Genomic DNA, 17,201 nt, shown 5'->3' with positions numbered 1-17,201 from the left:
AAAATCACGTGAAGACAATATGTGAATATAATTGCTCAATTTTTTTGTATGCAACCGGGTACTCAGATAGGACACTAATTAGAGGATATAGTGAACCAACCAAGAGTTTCTATAAATAGATAAGATTTATGTTTTTGTCCATTGGCATTAGAGCTTTTTTGATAAAATACGGGTAGCGGGAGAATACAGAAGTACTGCGTGTATGGATGTGATTGAAATGTCAGACAATGCCTGCCATTTTCTGAAGTCTGTTTGTGGTCGGTGTCTGATATTCTCCTGGTGACCCTTTGCTACCCCTGAGGACTGAGGAAGAGGCCGCCCTAGTATACCCATGCCAGACAACCCTGGACTGCTCAACCCGTAATGACCTCCTGCCTTTCTTCTGTTATCCTGAGACATGTACCCTTCCCTGATGTGCGGAACCGGGAGCCTTGCATAACTGTTTCGTTTATGTACCATGTCTTGTTCAAGTAAACTTTATGTCTATACCTGAAGTGTGCGGTGTCATGTCATTCTGCCTCCTCGTCCACATGCTCAGCTGCCACAGACCCCGGTCGCTACTCTTCCCTAGTCTGGGTAGGCCTGGGTCCCCCCTGTGGTCCAGTGGGTCCACATTCCATCCCCACTTGGGACGCTCACCCCACATCGTCGTGGTCGTCGACGTGGAGGTGTTGGCTCGGCAGCGAACTCGTCACTAGTCGTGACATCCAGTTATCATCTGTCTATGTGGTCACAGTCCTATGGCTAATGGTCAGTTCCTACAATTCCCAGAAAATCTGAAGGACATGCATTCTCTTCCCTTTTGAGGTGAAATGTTCTAACATCTTTTTAGAAAAATATCTTTTGAATATGAACTCATGACTATTAACTTAGAGCACATTGACTTTTGGAAAGCACCCCTGTATTCCTGTCATTTTTCATTTAATTTTATCTTGTGTCCGAGGATGTGGTTGACAACTCATTGTATAACCTACCTTTTTATGTCAACGATTGTGTAACCTCCCTTTCTATTTTGCCAATTCTTATGTATTCTTCATTTCTTTTTGATCTTGTTCTATAAAAGTTCACACTGTCAATAAACCTTAGAGACGATTTGGAAACACAGCGAGCAGTCTGTCTCTCTCATTATGCTTCATTGCATAGGTACCCATAAGACAGAAACTACCCAAGTAGAAATAGAAATCTCTTCTCCGACAATGTTAAATAAATTCAAATATAAAATCCTCTGATTTTACTATGAGTGCCAAGTTTTTTCCCAACAAAGGCACAGTGAAGTCAGAGGTCTGGTGATGCTGGAAGTCCTGGCCACCCACAAGAATGATAGTGAGACTTTACATTGAGACATTTTATACCAGAATCTGTTATGAATTGGGAACTCAGGCAGTAAAATATTTTTGAGCACAAAGGGCAATCATATTCAGTCACTCAAGAGTTTTGTTTTCAAATTATTAGAATTTGTGCTGACTCATAATGATTTTATTTTTTACTGCATGCTTTCCAAAAAGTAAAAGACACATCTCTTCTTACTATAAGAATATTGTCTTTAAATTGTAAGAATAATTTGATATGTAATAGAAATGGATTGTTCAAATTAAGTATCTTTCTCCAAAAAATATATACAGTATACAAGTCACGGCAACTGGTGAATCCATTGCTGTATCAGCTGCCTGGTTATACCAGGGTCCTGCAAATTGAAAGGAATTGTGTGCAAAGCAAAAGCACAAGGATTGTCACCAGCTGCAATAATTCTTGTCAATCAAAATCATCCTGTATTTGTAAAAAATCTTGAGTCCTGTATAACCAAGGGAGTTTTCTTAACCAATGGGCATAATATCCAGTGCAAATAGCAAGATGGAGGCTCAGCATATTTATCAAATTTGGGAATAAAGTACCAGTATTATTTTTTTAGTGACAAAAAGACTGGCACTTCCAAGCTAATGTGAACAGGAGCCAACTAGCTGCAGTTACCTTCATTTTCAATAAACAAAAAAGATGCACTCTGTAGTGCTAAAGCATGTCAATGTGAAATATGTAGAATGTGAATAGCAATACCATGACAATTCCTTTTCTATATCACTTTTTATGTTTTGTTACTTTTATGAAAAAAACTGACTTAAAAAATGTTTTGGGAGTGTCCCATGTTCGTATACCCGTAACTTCTATATTTTTTTCTGTTTTTCTCGAGACAAACTTTAGTAAGATTCAAGTCTGTTTTATTCATTTATTGAGCTATTTACAATAGTTCACAGTCTGCTTTGTAGACATTATTGATTAAAAAAACAAATATCATATTGCAGTTTGTCATAGATTCAACATATCAGGTTGCTTCGGTCTCTGAACATTCCTCGGCTTTCCATGGCAAGTGCATAAATTTTAGAATGTCAATGGCCGAGCCTCTCTTAGAGGCATTTATTTGAAGCAGTTCCCAGAACATTACTCTGGCCTCCACTGAAATTTTCTTCCACTTTTTTGGAGCTTTTGACAGATCCCTTCCAACCTGCCACCAGGCAAACTCTTTATAATCTCGATCACCGCGTTTTGCCCCATGCCAAGGAAAGAGTCCAGAAAGAGCATAATAAATTACTACACCAAAAGCCCAGACATCAAGACTAGGATGTAGCAACAACTGTTCTCCTGGTCTAAGGCAGCAGAGCTCTGGAGCAGTGTAGGGTTTATACCAGGGCACAAAAGGAACAAATGTGCCCTGGAGCCTGGTGAGTCCAAAGTCTGCCAGCTTTATCCAGTGACATTCTGCATCCATCAGAAGAATATTATTCGGCTTGATATCCCGATGAACCATTCCTCTGTTATGCATAAAGTCCAGAGCACTGGCGATCTGAGGAACACAACGCTTCAACATGTCCTCCTGCATGCCGACCTAAGAAAAAGACAACACAGAAGATTACACAGCTGAACAGCAGAAGGGAAAACATATCTGATATAAAAGAACAGAAGACTTATAGATATCTTCTACTAGTAGATATAATTCCTGCAGACATCAGTTCTACTCTGCTATTAATCAGATATCCTCTATAATGTGAGATTTCCACTAAAAATTAAATATCTCTCACATAGAGGATTTTACTAGCTCACACATACTCATACAACCTAAACCTGCCTAATTATGGGGGTCCCATACTGCTACTTACAGAAATATGAGTTTATTAAATCTGAGGAAATAGGGTAATGTTAGATGTCAGATCTACAATAAAGACCACTATTTTTTTTCTTCAGCAGTATGAATAATGCTTGAATATGTAAAAGTGGAGAACAGCTTAAGATCTTACTTTAGGTACAAGGATGGACTGGAGATTTCCGGCCGGTGCCACTTCCTGAACAAACACAAAATCCCTACTGGTATGGAAGAAGATGTCGTGAGTAAATATGATGTTCCGATGAATGCTGAGGGTTTGTGAAATGCAATATTCCAGAAAGAAGTTGTCTTCTGGAGTCTTCTTCTTTGCCATCATTTTAATTGCCACGGTCTGTCCTGTTGAATAAACATTATAATTGTTAATGTTCATCCTCATCATATTCCATAACACTTTTAAAACCATATAAACAACCTGATCAATCACTTTACACAGGAGCATTCATAAGACTAGAGGGTAGTGGTGCAGAATACTAATGACACGTTGTAGATAGGATACAACTAGGGTCATACTTAATGATTGTTAACAAGTACAGTTTGTCAGGGTACAAGCAGATTTCAATTTCATCTTTCACATTCATCTAAAACCACCCTGATGGCTCAGTCATCTTCATAGTCATCATCCATCATCATCATCTCACCTGAATGTTTGTGTTTTCCCATGTGTACATTTCCAAAAGATCCAGTCCCAAGTTCTAGCAAAAGTTCAAAGTGGTCAGTCACTTCCATCATCTTCAGGTTCTTGGAAGTTTCTGATATCAGATGAAGAAGGTGTTTTGCCGTGTTCTTGCTTGCTTCCTTGATGTTGGTGGCCATTCTGAATAAAATGAAATGAGATATGGCATTGAATAAAGCATGAAACATCTTTGAGACCCATAATAACATACTGTAATCACCTCGTGTAAACTGCGACTAGAAATGCACAATTGTATAATAGTGTGCAGTCACTGTAATAATGTTCCAGCATTGCATAATTCCCCAGGGATCTGCAGTAATACCATCTACTATATGCTGTGCTATACTTATCATATATTCACCTTTGTAGATGGAGATTGAAGATGTCTACTGCTACTGAAAGAGATGATAGTCGGTGCTGAACTCCTCCTGTACACCAACAAGTCTACAACTTGATGCTCCTCAGAGGCCAGTTCTGACCACAAATAATACCTGGAGTGAAGTAGATGTCACTGAGAGGAGGAAACAGTTTATATCTGGGAAGAGCAGGGGGTTGTTAATTAGTGGGATATTGTCATTGGCCAAGACTTACTGTCTCCATTTACATATAAACTGACATTTATAAATCTCTCCAGGGAGAATGCTGGTTTGGGACAACACAAAGGGATAGAAATTTCCTGTGGTGCCCTGTGATACTATTCACCATTGTGCTGATAATTAGGTAAACTAAAGAGAGAAATGTTATTCATTGTATTATTTCATGATAGTTTCATGAAGTCAAGAGACAAAATTTCTAAAATATGCAATGACCATGGTATTGAAATTGTTAGGGCCACTGCTATGATTACCTGATTAATAGCTGCTGAGTGCAGTGTTTGCTTCAAATTGCTCAATTGTATTATTTATTAATATAGTAAGGTGTTCCATGCTTCATACATCTTGTATATACGTGTGTAATTCATGTAAATGGGAGCTATAACAGTCTTCATTTACATGCTATTAGACATCTAGTAGAAGTGGCTTTCTATATTTTATACAATATTAAAGATGTGCAAAATTGCACTGAGATATTGTGTTGATACTTATTTGGCGTGAATGCCACCCCCATGGCCATCCCGTCCAAGTGTACAACATATTGAAGAATGTAATACATGTGTTAGCTTTTTATAGCTGATTGATGTCTATTTTTTTATGATCTTCAGAAATTTACTGTTTTTACATCTACTGGAAATGCATTTGCCACGTTACCTTCACAGTAGCATAGCATCTTCATATCTGGTAACCCCTTCTTTTTTTTTATTTACATTTAATTATAGAAGCATCCAGTGACTTTAGATTAAGACGGGTGAACGAGCCAATATTGCATAAAAACATTTCTTTAAAAAGTGTGAGTATGTCAGCAGAAGACATAATCAAGAGGTTTCTGTAAAGGATAATTACATCAACATCTCACTATTTGGTCAAGTGAAATGAAGATTTGGATGTAAGTAGATTTTTTTATTAAATTGGGTAAAGAACATTTACCTGTAGTCACAAGACATCTAACATAACTGTATTCATATCATGTAACAATGTAAATGCATCTAAATAAATTTCTATTGTTTCACTGCTAACCTCTACCACCCATGTACTGATGAGAGATGAGCAGATCTGTTTTTAGTCACAAAACAGGTTTGTTTTAAAATATTATTGGATGTTTAGTTGACTCAAATGATTTTATTTTTAATTTCATCCCTTTCCACCAAGTAAATGGCACCGCTATGGGTACAGGTCATGTACCAGTTTCTGCAAATTTATTTTTAGTGTAATGGGAGAATTTCCTTATTTGATGAGCTGATTTTGTACGCCAATCTCATTTTATTTTTGGAAAGGTTTATAAATTTAGCTTTATGAGATAGTGAAAAAAGTTTTCACATTATTTCATTTTTATTGTTACATACTGGAGCCAGTTTTGACCTTCACTATAGAACATTTTTATACTTGTTGCGCTACATTAGACATATAAAACAATCCATCTCACAGCGTTAATAGATCATGAAGCTCTGAGCACAGAACTGCCATGTCTTGGAATAAAAAAATCCAAAAAAGAGATGACCTAGCTTAACGATGAAGTGAAAAAACAAATTCTTTGTTCACTCAGATTTGAAAAGACGATAAAATATCAGCATGGAGAGATTCCAGTACATAATCAGCGATACTCAATTCATGGAGAATAACTTCTCTGAAAATCCTTATAAACAGGGAGGAAATGGTTGAGGAGGTAAAAGTGGCTGGGACCCTAGGAGGTAGCGACCATGCTATTTTAGAATTTTGGATAACTAGAGGCGGAAGACCTGTGAAGACTCAGACGTCAACGTTAGATTTCAGAAAGGCAGATTTTAAGGGATTCAGAAAGAGAATTGGAGGGATCCAATGGCTGGATATCCTTAAAGACAAAAATGTCCAGGAAGGATGGGAAATCTTGAAAAATGAAATTCTCAAAGCACAGTTGTTAACAATTCCGAAAAGAGGGAAGAATAGGAAGCATTTAAGGAAACCAGGATGGATGAACACAGAACTTAAGCACATGCTAAAAAGGAAGAAAAAAATGTTTATAAAATGGAAAGAGGGAGGCATATCTAAAGAAGAATATAATGCTGTCTGCAGAACCTGCAGGGCACAAATCAGATTAGCTAAAGCTGAAAATGAATTGAGACTTGCAAGAGATGTCAAAAGCAATAATAAAGGATTTTGGGGATATGTCAAAAGTAAAAGAAAAGTCAAAGATGCTATAGGATTTTTACAGGATGAAAATGATGAAATGGTAAGACAGGATGTTGAGAAGGCTGAACTTTTAAATTCCTATTTTGCATCTGTTTTCTCTCAGAAAGGAAATGTAACATCAACTGTTATTCACTGTCCTATTAAGGGAATAGAAGAATCCAGGATATCTATAAACAGAAAGATAGTGAGGAAACACTTAGCTAACCTAAATGAATTCAAGTCTCCAGGTCCAGATGAATTACACCCCAGAGTACTGAAGGAGATAGCAGAAGAAATTTTTGAACCCCTCTCCATAATCTTTGAAAATTCTTGGAGAACAGGAGAAGTGCCAGAAGACTGGAGAAGAGCAAATGTTGTTCCTATCTTCAAAAAGGGGAAGAAGGTGGACCCAGGCAACTATAGGCCGGTGAGTCTGACTTCTATACCAGGAAAGATCTTTGAACAAATTATTAAACAACATGTATGTCAATACTTGGATAAGAATGAAGTGATTAAACAGAGTCAGCATGGGTTTGTAAATAATAAGTCATGTCAGACTAATTTAATTTCCTTCTATGACGGTATCACTGATTGGGTGGATCAAGGAAATGCTGTAGATATAGTATATCTTGACTTCAGCAAAGCATTTGACAAAGTCTCTCATACAATCCTTATTGAAAAAATGACTAAGTATGGAATGGACAAGGCAACTGTTAGGTGGATTCATAACTGGCTTAGTGATCGGACCCAAAGAGTGGTCGTAAATGGCTGCACATCCAGTTGGAAGAATGTCTCAAGTGGGGTACCACAGGGCTCTGTCCTGGGCCCTGTATTGTTCAACATCTTTATCAACGATTTAGATGAAGGAATTGAGGGTAAACTGATTAAATTTGCTGATGACACAAAGCTAGGAGGGATAGCTAATACTAGAGAAGAGAGAGAGAGGATTCAAAAAGATTTAAATAAACTGGAGAAGTGGGCAGCAACTAACAGAATGGTTTTTAACAGGGAGAAATGCAAAGTACTACATCTGGGCAATAAAAATGAAAAAAGCATATATAGAATGGGAGGAATAGGGCTAAGTGACAGCACATGTGAAAAAGACTTGGGTATACTAATAGATCACAGACTGAATATGAGTCAACAGTGTGATGCAGCAGCAAAAAAGGCAAATGCAATTCTAGGATGTATTAACAGAAGCATACAGTCTAGATCACGTGAAGTAATTATTTCCCTCTACTCCTCTTTGGTCAGACCTCATCTGGAATATTGTGTCCAATTTTGGGCACCACATTTTAAAAAAGACATCAACAAACTGGAGCAAGTTCAGAAAAGAGCGACCAGAATGGTGACCGGTCTGCAAACCCTGTCTTATGAGGAAAGGTTGCAGGATTTGGGAATGTTTAGTTTGCAAAAGAGAAGACTGAGAGGAGACTTAATAGCTGTCTTCAAATATCTAAAGGGCTGTCACATTGTAGAAGGATCACCTTTATTCTCATTTGCACAAGGAAAGACTAGAAGCAATGGGATGAAGCTGAATGGGAGGAGACACAGATTAGATATTAGAAAAAACTTTTTGACAGTTAGAGTGATCAATGAGTGGAACAGGCTGCCACGAGAAGTGGTGAGTTCTCCTTCAATGGAAGTCTTCAAAGGCTGGACAGACATCTAACAGGGATGATTTAGCGAATCCTGCTTTGAGCAGGGGGTTGGACCAGATGGCCCAGGAGGTCCCTTCCAACTCTACGATTCTATGATTCTATGATTCTATGATTCTATGAAAATCAAATTGATTGGGAAAATCCAAACAGTTAAGCGATTTTGAATTTTGCTGATCTGACCCATGTTATAAAACAATCTTATCATTTATTGTGCATGATCAATGCCGTATGAGGGGAAAAGTGAGAAACTGCTAAACTTGCTATTCTTGTTCATCTTACCTCACTAAAAAACTGAATTAAAAAATCATGTATCCCGATGCTATACCAAAATAACTAGTTTGTTACCCAAAAACATGTCCTCATACAGATCTGCAGTCAGAAAAATACAAAGCATTGACTCACAATGTGACAGCTATAAAAAATGTATTGTGATTTTCTTAGATATGAACATAATCATATCAGCACACAGAATAAAGTAATCATGTCAATTATACTGCTGGACGAACTCCATAAAAATAACAACTATTTCCAATTCATAGCTGTTTGTTTCTGCTTCCCAGCAAAACAATGAGATAAATAATAACTAGAAAGGCATATATAACCAAAAACAAAGCCTCAATCAGCGTCACCTACAATAAACCGAAAAATAAATAAGTGAAGTTTATGAGAATATGGTGATGATATCGTCCACCAAATAAAGATACCATGACAGTTATACCCAACAGTGACTGGGGTTTAAAAAAATATTAAAACAAATTCAGAATTTACGTGTTTTTCTTTCATTTTGCCTCCTAAATAATGTAAAAGTGATCAAAAAGTTGCATGTACAACAAACTGTTAACAACAAAAGCTACAGATTTTCAGGCAAAAATAAATCTTCATACCACGCCACTAACAAAAAATTGTAAAACAGTATAAAAATGGGTTTTTTTTAAAGTGTATATTGTACAAAACATAAAAAACAATTAAGATTATACAAATTTACCAGCACCATATTAGTACTGACCTACTGAATGCAGTTACTGCTTTATTTTTTCAGCAAATCAGATAACACAAACTTTAAACTACAAATAAATGTTAAAATTACTGTTTTCTTTATTTCTCTTGCAAAAAAGTGCTTATAAAATCATGCTAATAAGTTCCACTTAAAAAGTGTATTGACAAATATAACTGATACTTAAAAAACACTTTTACATCTATATTGCCCAGAAAAGAAAGGTATGGCTAATGTAACAAAAAAGCCATGATCCAGAAGTGAAAACACAAATTCTTTATTCACTCAGATGTGAATAGATAAAATATCAGCATGAATGGTACATAAGATTGTGTTATCAACGCGTTTCAGGTGTCCCAGCACCCTTAGTCATGATAACAGGCATTGTTCGAGAAAGCACTAATATGCTGAACACTAGTGAAAGACAATTAACATATCTAATTAACGTAAATGAATTACAAGTGAAGACATACATGGCTAAAATCAGGAATGTGATTTCCACATGGCATAAAGGCGAGAATGTATTTCAATTGCGCAGAACAAACGCAGTATATTGTAAATTCTTCTTAGCAGCCACAGTACAGAAGTAGAGAAATATACATTTATATAAGGGAGCAAATGAAAGAACCATAATTGTAAAAATTGATGTTGAGTTTTTACAAAACAACCAAAGAGGAAAATACAATTTCACTCTGGAACAGAGTGAAAATCATATGATGGATCAAACGTCAGAATGAAAAATTACAGCCATCTACTCAGACTAGAGGATAGAAAAGCCACTTTCAGGCTATGTGCCCACATTGCAGTTTTGAAGTAGAATATTCCTGAGGAGAAACGCACACCCTTAGCTGGAAAAACGCATGCAGTTTTGAAGATTTTAGCAATTTTGATGCATTTGTCATATGTTTTAACATGCGATTTCCTATGCGCTTTTGCAATACAAGTGTATGTATGCATAATCGCATGCGATTCCACAAAATTAATGAACATGCTGTGTTTTTTACCGCTAAGCAATTCCGCAGCGGTAAAATACGCACCATTAGCACAACATGTGCGGAATCAATTATGATAACATGGAATGATTTTCTTAAGCATTTCAGCGGCAGAATCACTTGTTTAAAATCACCACGGAAACTCTGAAAAAGCGCAATGTGGGCACACAGCCTTACAAAGACATTTTTTCTATTATATTATTCTCAATTTCTCAAGAACAACATGGGAAGGGAAGCAAAAGACCAGAAAAAGCCATACACCTGACAAATGCTATTGAGAACTCTTCTATTAGAAGTGGAAAGGAAGAACAAAGACGAAAGAATCTAATTAATAAAAATATTGGAGAAAGAGAAACCAATCACAAACTAAAATGTTTCTATACTAATGCACAAAGCATGGGCAACAAACAAGGAGAATTGGAACTACTAACACAGGAACAGAAATATGATGTAATTGGAATCACTGAAACTTGGTGGGACAATACACATGATTGGAATACAAGACTAGAAGGATACAACTTATTTGCAAGAAACAGACTTGATAAACGAGGAGGGGGTGTCGCATTGTATGTTCGAAACGCGTATATCTGCACAGAGATTGAAGCTTCAGAGACTGGGAGTTCTGTGGAAACTGTTTGCGTAAGAATACAAGGACAGAACAATGGAAAGGACACCATTGTAGGCATTTACTACAGGCCGCCTGTGCAAGCCAAAGATATAGATGAACTCTTTATGCATCAGATGGCCAAGTTCTCCAAAAAATATGACATAGTTGTCATGGGAGATTTCAACTATCCAGACATTTGTTGGGAATCTCTCTCAGGCAAAACTAACAGGTCAAGGAAATTCTTATCCTCTCTTGCTGACAACTTTATCTTCCAAAAGGTAAGGGAGAAAACAAGGGGAACTGCTACCTTGGATCTAATCCTTATAAACAGGGAGGAAATGGTTGAGGAGGTAAAAGTGGCTGGGACCCTAGGAGGTAGCGACCATGCTATTTTAGAATTTTGGATTACTAGAGGTGGAAGACCTGTGAAGACTCAGACGTCAAGGTTAGATTTCAGAAAGGCAGATTTTAAGGGATTCAGAAAGAGAATTGGAGGGATCCAATGGCTGGATATCCTTAAAGACAAAAATGTCCAGGAAGGATGGGAAATCTTGAAAAATGAAATTCTCAAAGCACAGTTGTTAACAATTCCGAAAAGAGGGAAGAATAGGAAGCATTTAAGGAAACCAGGATGGATGAACACAGAACTTAAGCACATGCTAAAAGGAAGAAAAAAATGTTTATAAAATGGAAAGAGGGAGGCATATCTAAAGAAGAATATAATGCTGTCTGCAGAACCTGCAGGGCACAAATCAGATTAGCTAAAGCTGAAAATGAACTGAGGCTTGCAAGAGATGTCAAAAGCAATAATAAAGGATTTTGGGGATATGTCAAAAGTAAAAGAAAAGTCAAAGATGCTATAGTTTTTTTACAGGATGAAAATGATGAAATGGTAAGACAGGATGTTGAGAAGGCTGAACTTTTAAATTCCTATTTTGCATCTGCTTTCTCTCAGAAAGGAAATGCAACATCAACTGTTATTCACTGTCCTATTAAGGGAATAGAAGAATCCAGGATATCTATAAACAGAAAGATAGTGAGGAAACAGTTAGCTAACCTAAATGAATTCAAGTCTCCAGGTCCAGATGAATTACACCCCAGAGTACTGAAGGAGATAGCAGAAGAAATTTTTGAACCCCTCTCCATAATCTTTGAAAATTCTTGGAGAACAGGAGAAGTGCCAGAAGACTGGAGAAGAGCAAATGTTGTTCCTATCTTCAAAAAGGGGAAGAAGGTGGACCCAGGCAACTATAGGCCGGTGAGTCTGACTTCTATACCAGGAAAGATCTTTGAACAAATTATTAAACAACTTGTATGTCAATACCTGGATAAGAATGAAGTGATTAAACAGAGTCAGCATGGGTTTCTAACTAATAAGTCATGTCAGACTAACTTAATTTCCTTCTATGACGGTATCACAGATTGGGTGGATCAAGGAAATGCTGTAGATATAGTATATCTTGACTTCAGCAAAGCATTTGACAAAGTCTCTCATACAATCCTTATTGAAAAAATGACTAAGTATGGAATGGACAAGGCAACTGTTAGGTGGATTCATAACTGGCTTAGTGATCGGACCCAAAGAGTGGTCGTAAATGGCTGCACATCCAGTTGGAAGAATGTCTCATGTGGGGTACCACAGGGCTCTGTCCTGGGCCCTGTATTGTTCAACATCTTTATCAACGATTTAGATGAAGGAATTGAGGGTAAACTGATTAAATTTGCTGATGACACAAAGCTAGGAGGGATAGCTAATACTAGAGAAGAGAGAGAGAGGATTCAAAAAGATTTAAATAAACTGGAGAAGTGGGCAGCAACTAACAGAATGGTTTTTAACAGGGAGAAATGCAAAGTACTACATCTGGGCAATAAAAATGAAAAAAGCATATATAGAATGGGAGGAATAGGGCTAAGTGACAGCACATGTGAAAAAGACTTGGGTATACTAATAGATCACAGACTGAAAATGAGTCAACAGTGTGATGCAGCAGCAAAAAAGGCAAATGCAATTCTAGGATGTATTAACAGAAGCATACAGTCTAGATCACGTGAAGTCATTATTTCCCTCTACTCCTCTTTGGTCAGACCTCATCTGGAATATTGTGTCCAGTTTTGGGCACCACATTTTAAAAAAGACATCAACAAACTGGAGCAAGTTCAGAAAAGAGCGACCAGAATGGTGACCGGTCTGCAATCCCTGTCTTATGAGGAAAGGTTGCAGGATTTGGGAATGTTTAGTTTGCAAAAGAGAAGACTGAGAGGAGACTTAATAGCTGTCTACAAATATCTAAAGGGCTGTCACATTGTAGAAGGATCAACTTTATTCTCATTTGCACAAGGAAAGACTAGAAGCAATGGGATGAAACTGAATGGGAAGAGACACAGATTAGATATTAGAAAAAACTTTTTGACAGTTAGAGTGATCAATGAGTGGAACAGGCTGCCACGAGAAGTGGTGAGTTCTCCTTCAATGGAAGTCTTCAAACAGAGGCTGGACAGACATCTGACTGGGATGATTTAGCGAATCCTGCTTTGAGGAGGGGGTTGGACCAGATGGCCCAGGAGGTCCCTTCCAACTCTACGATTCTATGATTCTATGATTCTATGATTCTATGATTCAATAACAATCATAGAAAGAAGAAAAATACATTTCTCTCTATCATACACTGAGTGTCATAGAGTAATAGTAAGAGACACAGATCTAAAAACACAATTTCAGCGGAGGAGGGTAAAAGTACCTAGGTGAAAGCAAAAATGAAAACAATTTAATTCAAAACCAGATCTACATCGCATAAAAAACACAGATAGCAATATGCTCCTGCATAATAATCCACATAAACTAGCGAGGAACAAGCCGCAATTGCGAAAAATACTTTATATCTTAATCATATAGTGGATGGTGTTAAATATTCCTAGATGACAAAGAAAAAACATTCACATTCAAAACAGGATGAATAACGCATGGAAAAACACACATAACCAAAAGTAAAATATAACGATACACGTAAGTTGACTGGGAACAAGCCGCAATTGCAAAGAAAGATTTTCATCTTGGTCATATAGTGGATCGCTTGACAACTTCACTTGCTAATTTCACTTGGTAATGAGCTGGTGGGAAGAGCTGTATATTTATACTGTAAATAATCCATTTAAAGATTGTGTCTATTGGTAAGGCAGATACATAGATGATATCATTATCATCTGGAATTCTGATGTATCTGCCATACAGGATTTTAATTTTTATATTAATTGCAATCCCTTGAATTTAAAATTTGTGGTCCGCCATAAAATTTCATGCATTGATTTTTTTTATTTGATTTTACAAGGAATTTCAGGTAAACCTGTAGTAACACAAAAATTTAGAAAGAACACAGCAGGCAATGCTATACTCCATGGAAAAAGCCATCATCCTAAACATACAATTAAAAGTATACCTGTTGGGGAGATGACAAGAGCTAAATGCAATTGTAGCACAAATACAGATTATCAACAGGAAGTTTCTAACATTAAGCAGTGATTGACCCAAAGGGGTTATACCCAATGGAGTTTAAGCAAAGCTGAAAACATTGTGGCTCAAAAACCGCGATTCAAACCTAAGTGTAACACACATGAACATTCAGTCACTCCTGTAACATTGGTCTCGCAGTGTAGTAACCAGTTTGCCTCTATTGAACGAATTATTCAAAATAATTTATCTGTATTAAAAGAGGATCCAGATATAGATAGTATTATAGGGAAAGGATTTAGAATAGACTCTAGGAGAGCACCATCTTTAGGTCAGAGCCTTTTGCCAAGTTTTTTGAATATGTCTCAAATTCAATCCACAAATTGGCAGAAAACCAAGGGTTTTTATAAGTGTGGCGTTAAGTCCTGTAAATACACTAAAGAGAGCTCTAGCTTTGGAGATTCTAGTGAAAGCAAGAATTTTGCTACTAAAACCTTTATCAATTGTAGCACTAAAACCTTGGTATATATTATGGAGTGCACCTTCTGCCATCTAAAACATGTTGGAAGCACAAAACGCAAGCTGAAGAAAAGAATTGGGGAACACATCTATGACACAGAGAATATTAACATGGAAAGGAACACATCTCAGGTGTCAAAACATTTTATTGAATGTCATAAAGATGACCTGAAAACACTTCTGGTGTATGCAATTGAAAAAATACACACACCCATCAGAGGGGGTGATACGGAGGTTACATTACAAAATAGGGAAGCCTGGTGGATTTTCAAACGTAAGCAGTATAATTGACTTGTTCACTTTATTCTGTGTGCTGACATGATTATGTTCATACCCAAGAAAATCACAATATGTTTTTTATAGCTGTCATATTGAGAGTCATTGCTTTTTATTTTTCTGAATGCAGATCTGCATGAGGACATGTTTTTGGGTACAAAACTAGTTGTTTTGGTACAGCGTTGGGATACATGATTTTTTTAATTCAATTTTTTAGTGAGGTAAGATGAACAAGAATAGCAAGTTTAGCAGTTTTTCACTTTTCCCTTCATGCGGCATTCATCGTGCACAATATATGATAAGATTGTTTTATAACATGGGTCAGATCAGCAAAATTCAAAATCGCTTAACCGTTTGGATTTTCCCAATTAATTTGAATTTCAGAGAAGTTATTCTCCATGAATTGAGTATCGCTTTTTAAGTACTGGGATTAGTGATGAGCGAGCACTAAAATGCTTGGGCACTCGTTGTTCGGGTCGAGCAAATTGTAATACTTGGGTAATCGGACAGAACAACGAGCCCAATATAAGTCTATGGGAAACCCGAGCATTTTTGCTGTGATCCCCCAAGGGGGTCATTTTAAGGTCTAGAAACATCTGAAAATGATTTAAACACTGCTCAAATGAAATGGGGAATTCATGGGGATCGCCCCTGGAAGCATTCCTGACTCCTAGTTCACAGCTTTAAATATTTTTTTCCGAGATTCATACCATAGTCATATGCACCCCATTAAACACTTGGAACCCACATACTGGATGGGCCCAGGAAAAAAATACACTTCACCATATTCATACGGTTCTCGCCTACTCTTTTGTTTACAGAGTGACAGCAATGTCTGCCCTGCTGCATAGTCCTATGCACCCCATTACACCTTGGTACCCACATACTGGTTGGGCCCAGGAAAATACACTTCAACATATTCATTTCGTACTACTGTAAAGCAGCCCTGTTGATGTATGGAGACTAAATGATGTGTGCTCAGTGTATAAACAGCCTTTTTGTTGCTCAAAGCAGCGATTAAGATAAAACTCTCTGGTTAGTTGCTCCTTGGAAAAACCTAATGGAAGGAACCGGGTGGGAGTTTGTAATGAAGTGGGAAAATCACGTGAAGACAATATGTGAATATAATTGCTCAATTTTTTTGTATGCAACCGGGTACTCAGATAGGACACTAATTAGAGGATATAGTGAACCAACCAAGAGTTTCTATAAATAGATAAGATTTATGTTTTTGTCCATTGGCATTAGAGCTTTTTTGATAAAATACGGGTAGCGGGAGAATACAGAAGTACTGCGTGTATGGATGTGATTGAAATGTCAGACAATGCCTGCCATTTTCTGAAGTCTGTTTGTGGTCGGTGTCTGATATTCTCCTGGTGACCCTTTGCTACCCCTGAGGACTGAGGAAGAGGCCGCCCTAGTATACCCATGCCAGACAACCCTGGACTGCTCAACCCGTAATGACCTCCTGCCTTTCTTCTGTTATCCTGAGACATGTACCCTTCCCTGATGTGCGGAACCGGGAGCTTTGCATAACTGTTTCGTTTATGTACCATGTCTTGTTCAAGTAAACTTTATGTCTATACCTGAAGTGTGCGGTGTCATGTCATTCTGCCTCCTCGTCCACATGCTCAGCTGCCACAGACCCCGGTCGCTACTCTTCCCTAGTCTGGGTAGGCCTGGGTCCCCCCTGTGGTCCAGTGGGTCCACATTCCATCCCCACTTGGGACGCTCACCCCACATCGTCGTGGTCGTCGACGTGGAGGTGTTGGCTCGGCAGCGAACTCGTCACTAGTCGTGACATCCAGTTATCATCTGTCTATGTGGTCACAGTCCTATGGCTAATGGTCAGTTCCTACAATTCCCAGAAAATCTGAAGGACATGCATTCTCTTCCCTTTTGAGGTGAAATGTTCTAACATCTTTTTAGAAAAATATCTTTTGAATATGAACTCATGACTATTAACTTAGAGCACATTGACTTTTGGAAAGCACCCCTGTATTCCTGTCATTTTTCATTTAATTTTATCTTGTGTCCGAGGATGTGGTTGACAACTCATTGTATAACCTATCTTTTTATGTCAACGATTGTGTAACCTCCCTTTCTATTTTGCCAATTCTTATGTATTCTTCATTTCTT

The 17,201-nt window shown here is 37.5% G+C and overlaps 1 protein-coding gene across 1 annotated transcript; it reads right to left on the bottom strand.

The window, feature by feature from the left end:
* Positions 1 to 2,317: 2,317 nt before the first annotated feature.
* LOC141074898 (serine/threonine-protein kinase SBK1-like) lies at positions 2,318 to 3,967 on the bottom strand. Its single transcript, XM_073562207.1, has 3 exons — positions 3,793 to 3,967; positions 3,288 to 3,490; positions 2,318 to 2,878 (listed from the first exon to the last, which is right to left on the bottom strand). The coding sequence occupies exons 1-3, from the start codon at positions 3,965 to 3,967 to the stop codon at positions 2,318 to 2,320; spliced, it is 939 nt and encodes a 312-aa protein (XP_073418308.1).
* Positions 3,968 to 17,201: the final 13,234 nt, after the last annotated feature.

The sequence above is a fragment of the Dendrobates tinctorius genome, unplaced genomic scaffold (genome assembly GCF_039654945.1).
Source record: "Dendrobates tinctorius isolate UK_male_01 unplaced genomic scaffold, ASM3965494v1 ptg000342l, whole genome shotgun sequence".
Lineage (NCBI taxonomy): Eukaryota > Metazoa > Chordata > Amphibia > Anura > Dendrobatidae > Dendrobates > Dendrobates tinctorius.
The sequence above is the reverse complement of the archived record's forward strand: the minus strand, read 5'-3'. Positions and strand labels throughout refer to the sequence as shown.

Excerpts from the sequence above, each read along its gene's own strand:
- LOC141074898 (XM_073562207.1), bottom strand. The coding sequence starts at position 3,967 with ATGGCCACCAACATCAAGGAAGCAAGCAAGAACACGGCAAAACACCTT. Across the intron at positions 3,491-3,792 it reads GGGAAAACACAAACATTCAG|GACAGACCGTGGCAATTAAA; the intron begins GTGAGATGATGA and ends TTTATTCAACAG. Across the intron at positions 2,879-3,287 it reads AGTCCATCCTTGTACCTAAA|GTCGGCATGCAGGAGGACAT; the intron begins GTAAGATCTTAA and ends TCTTTTTCTTAG.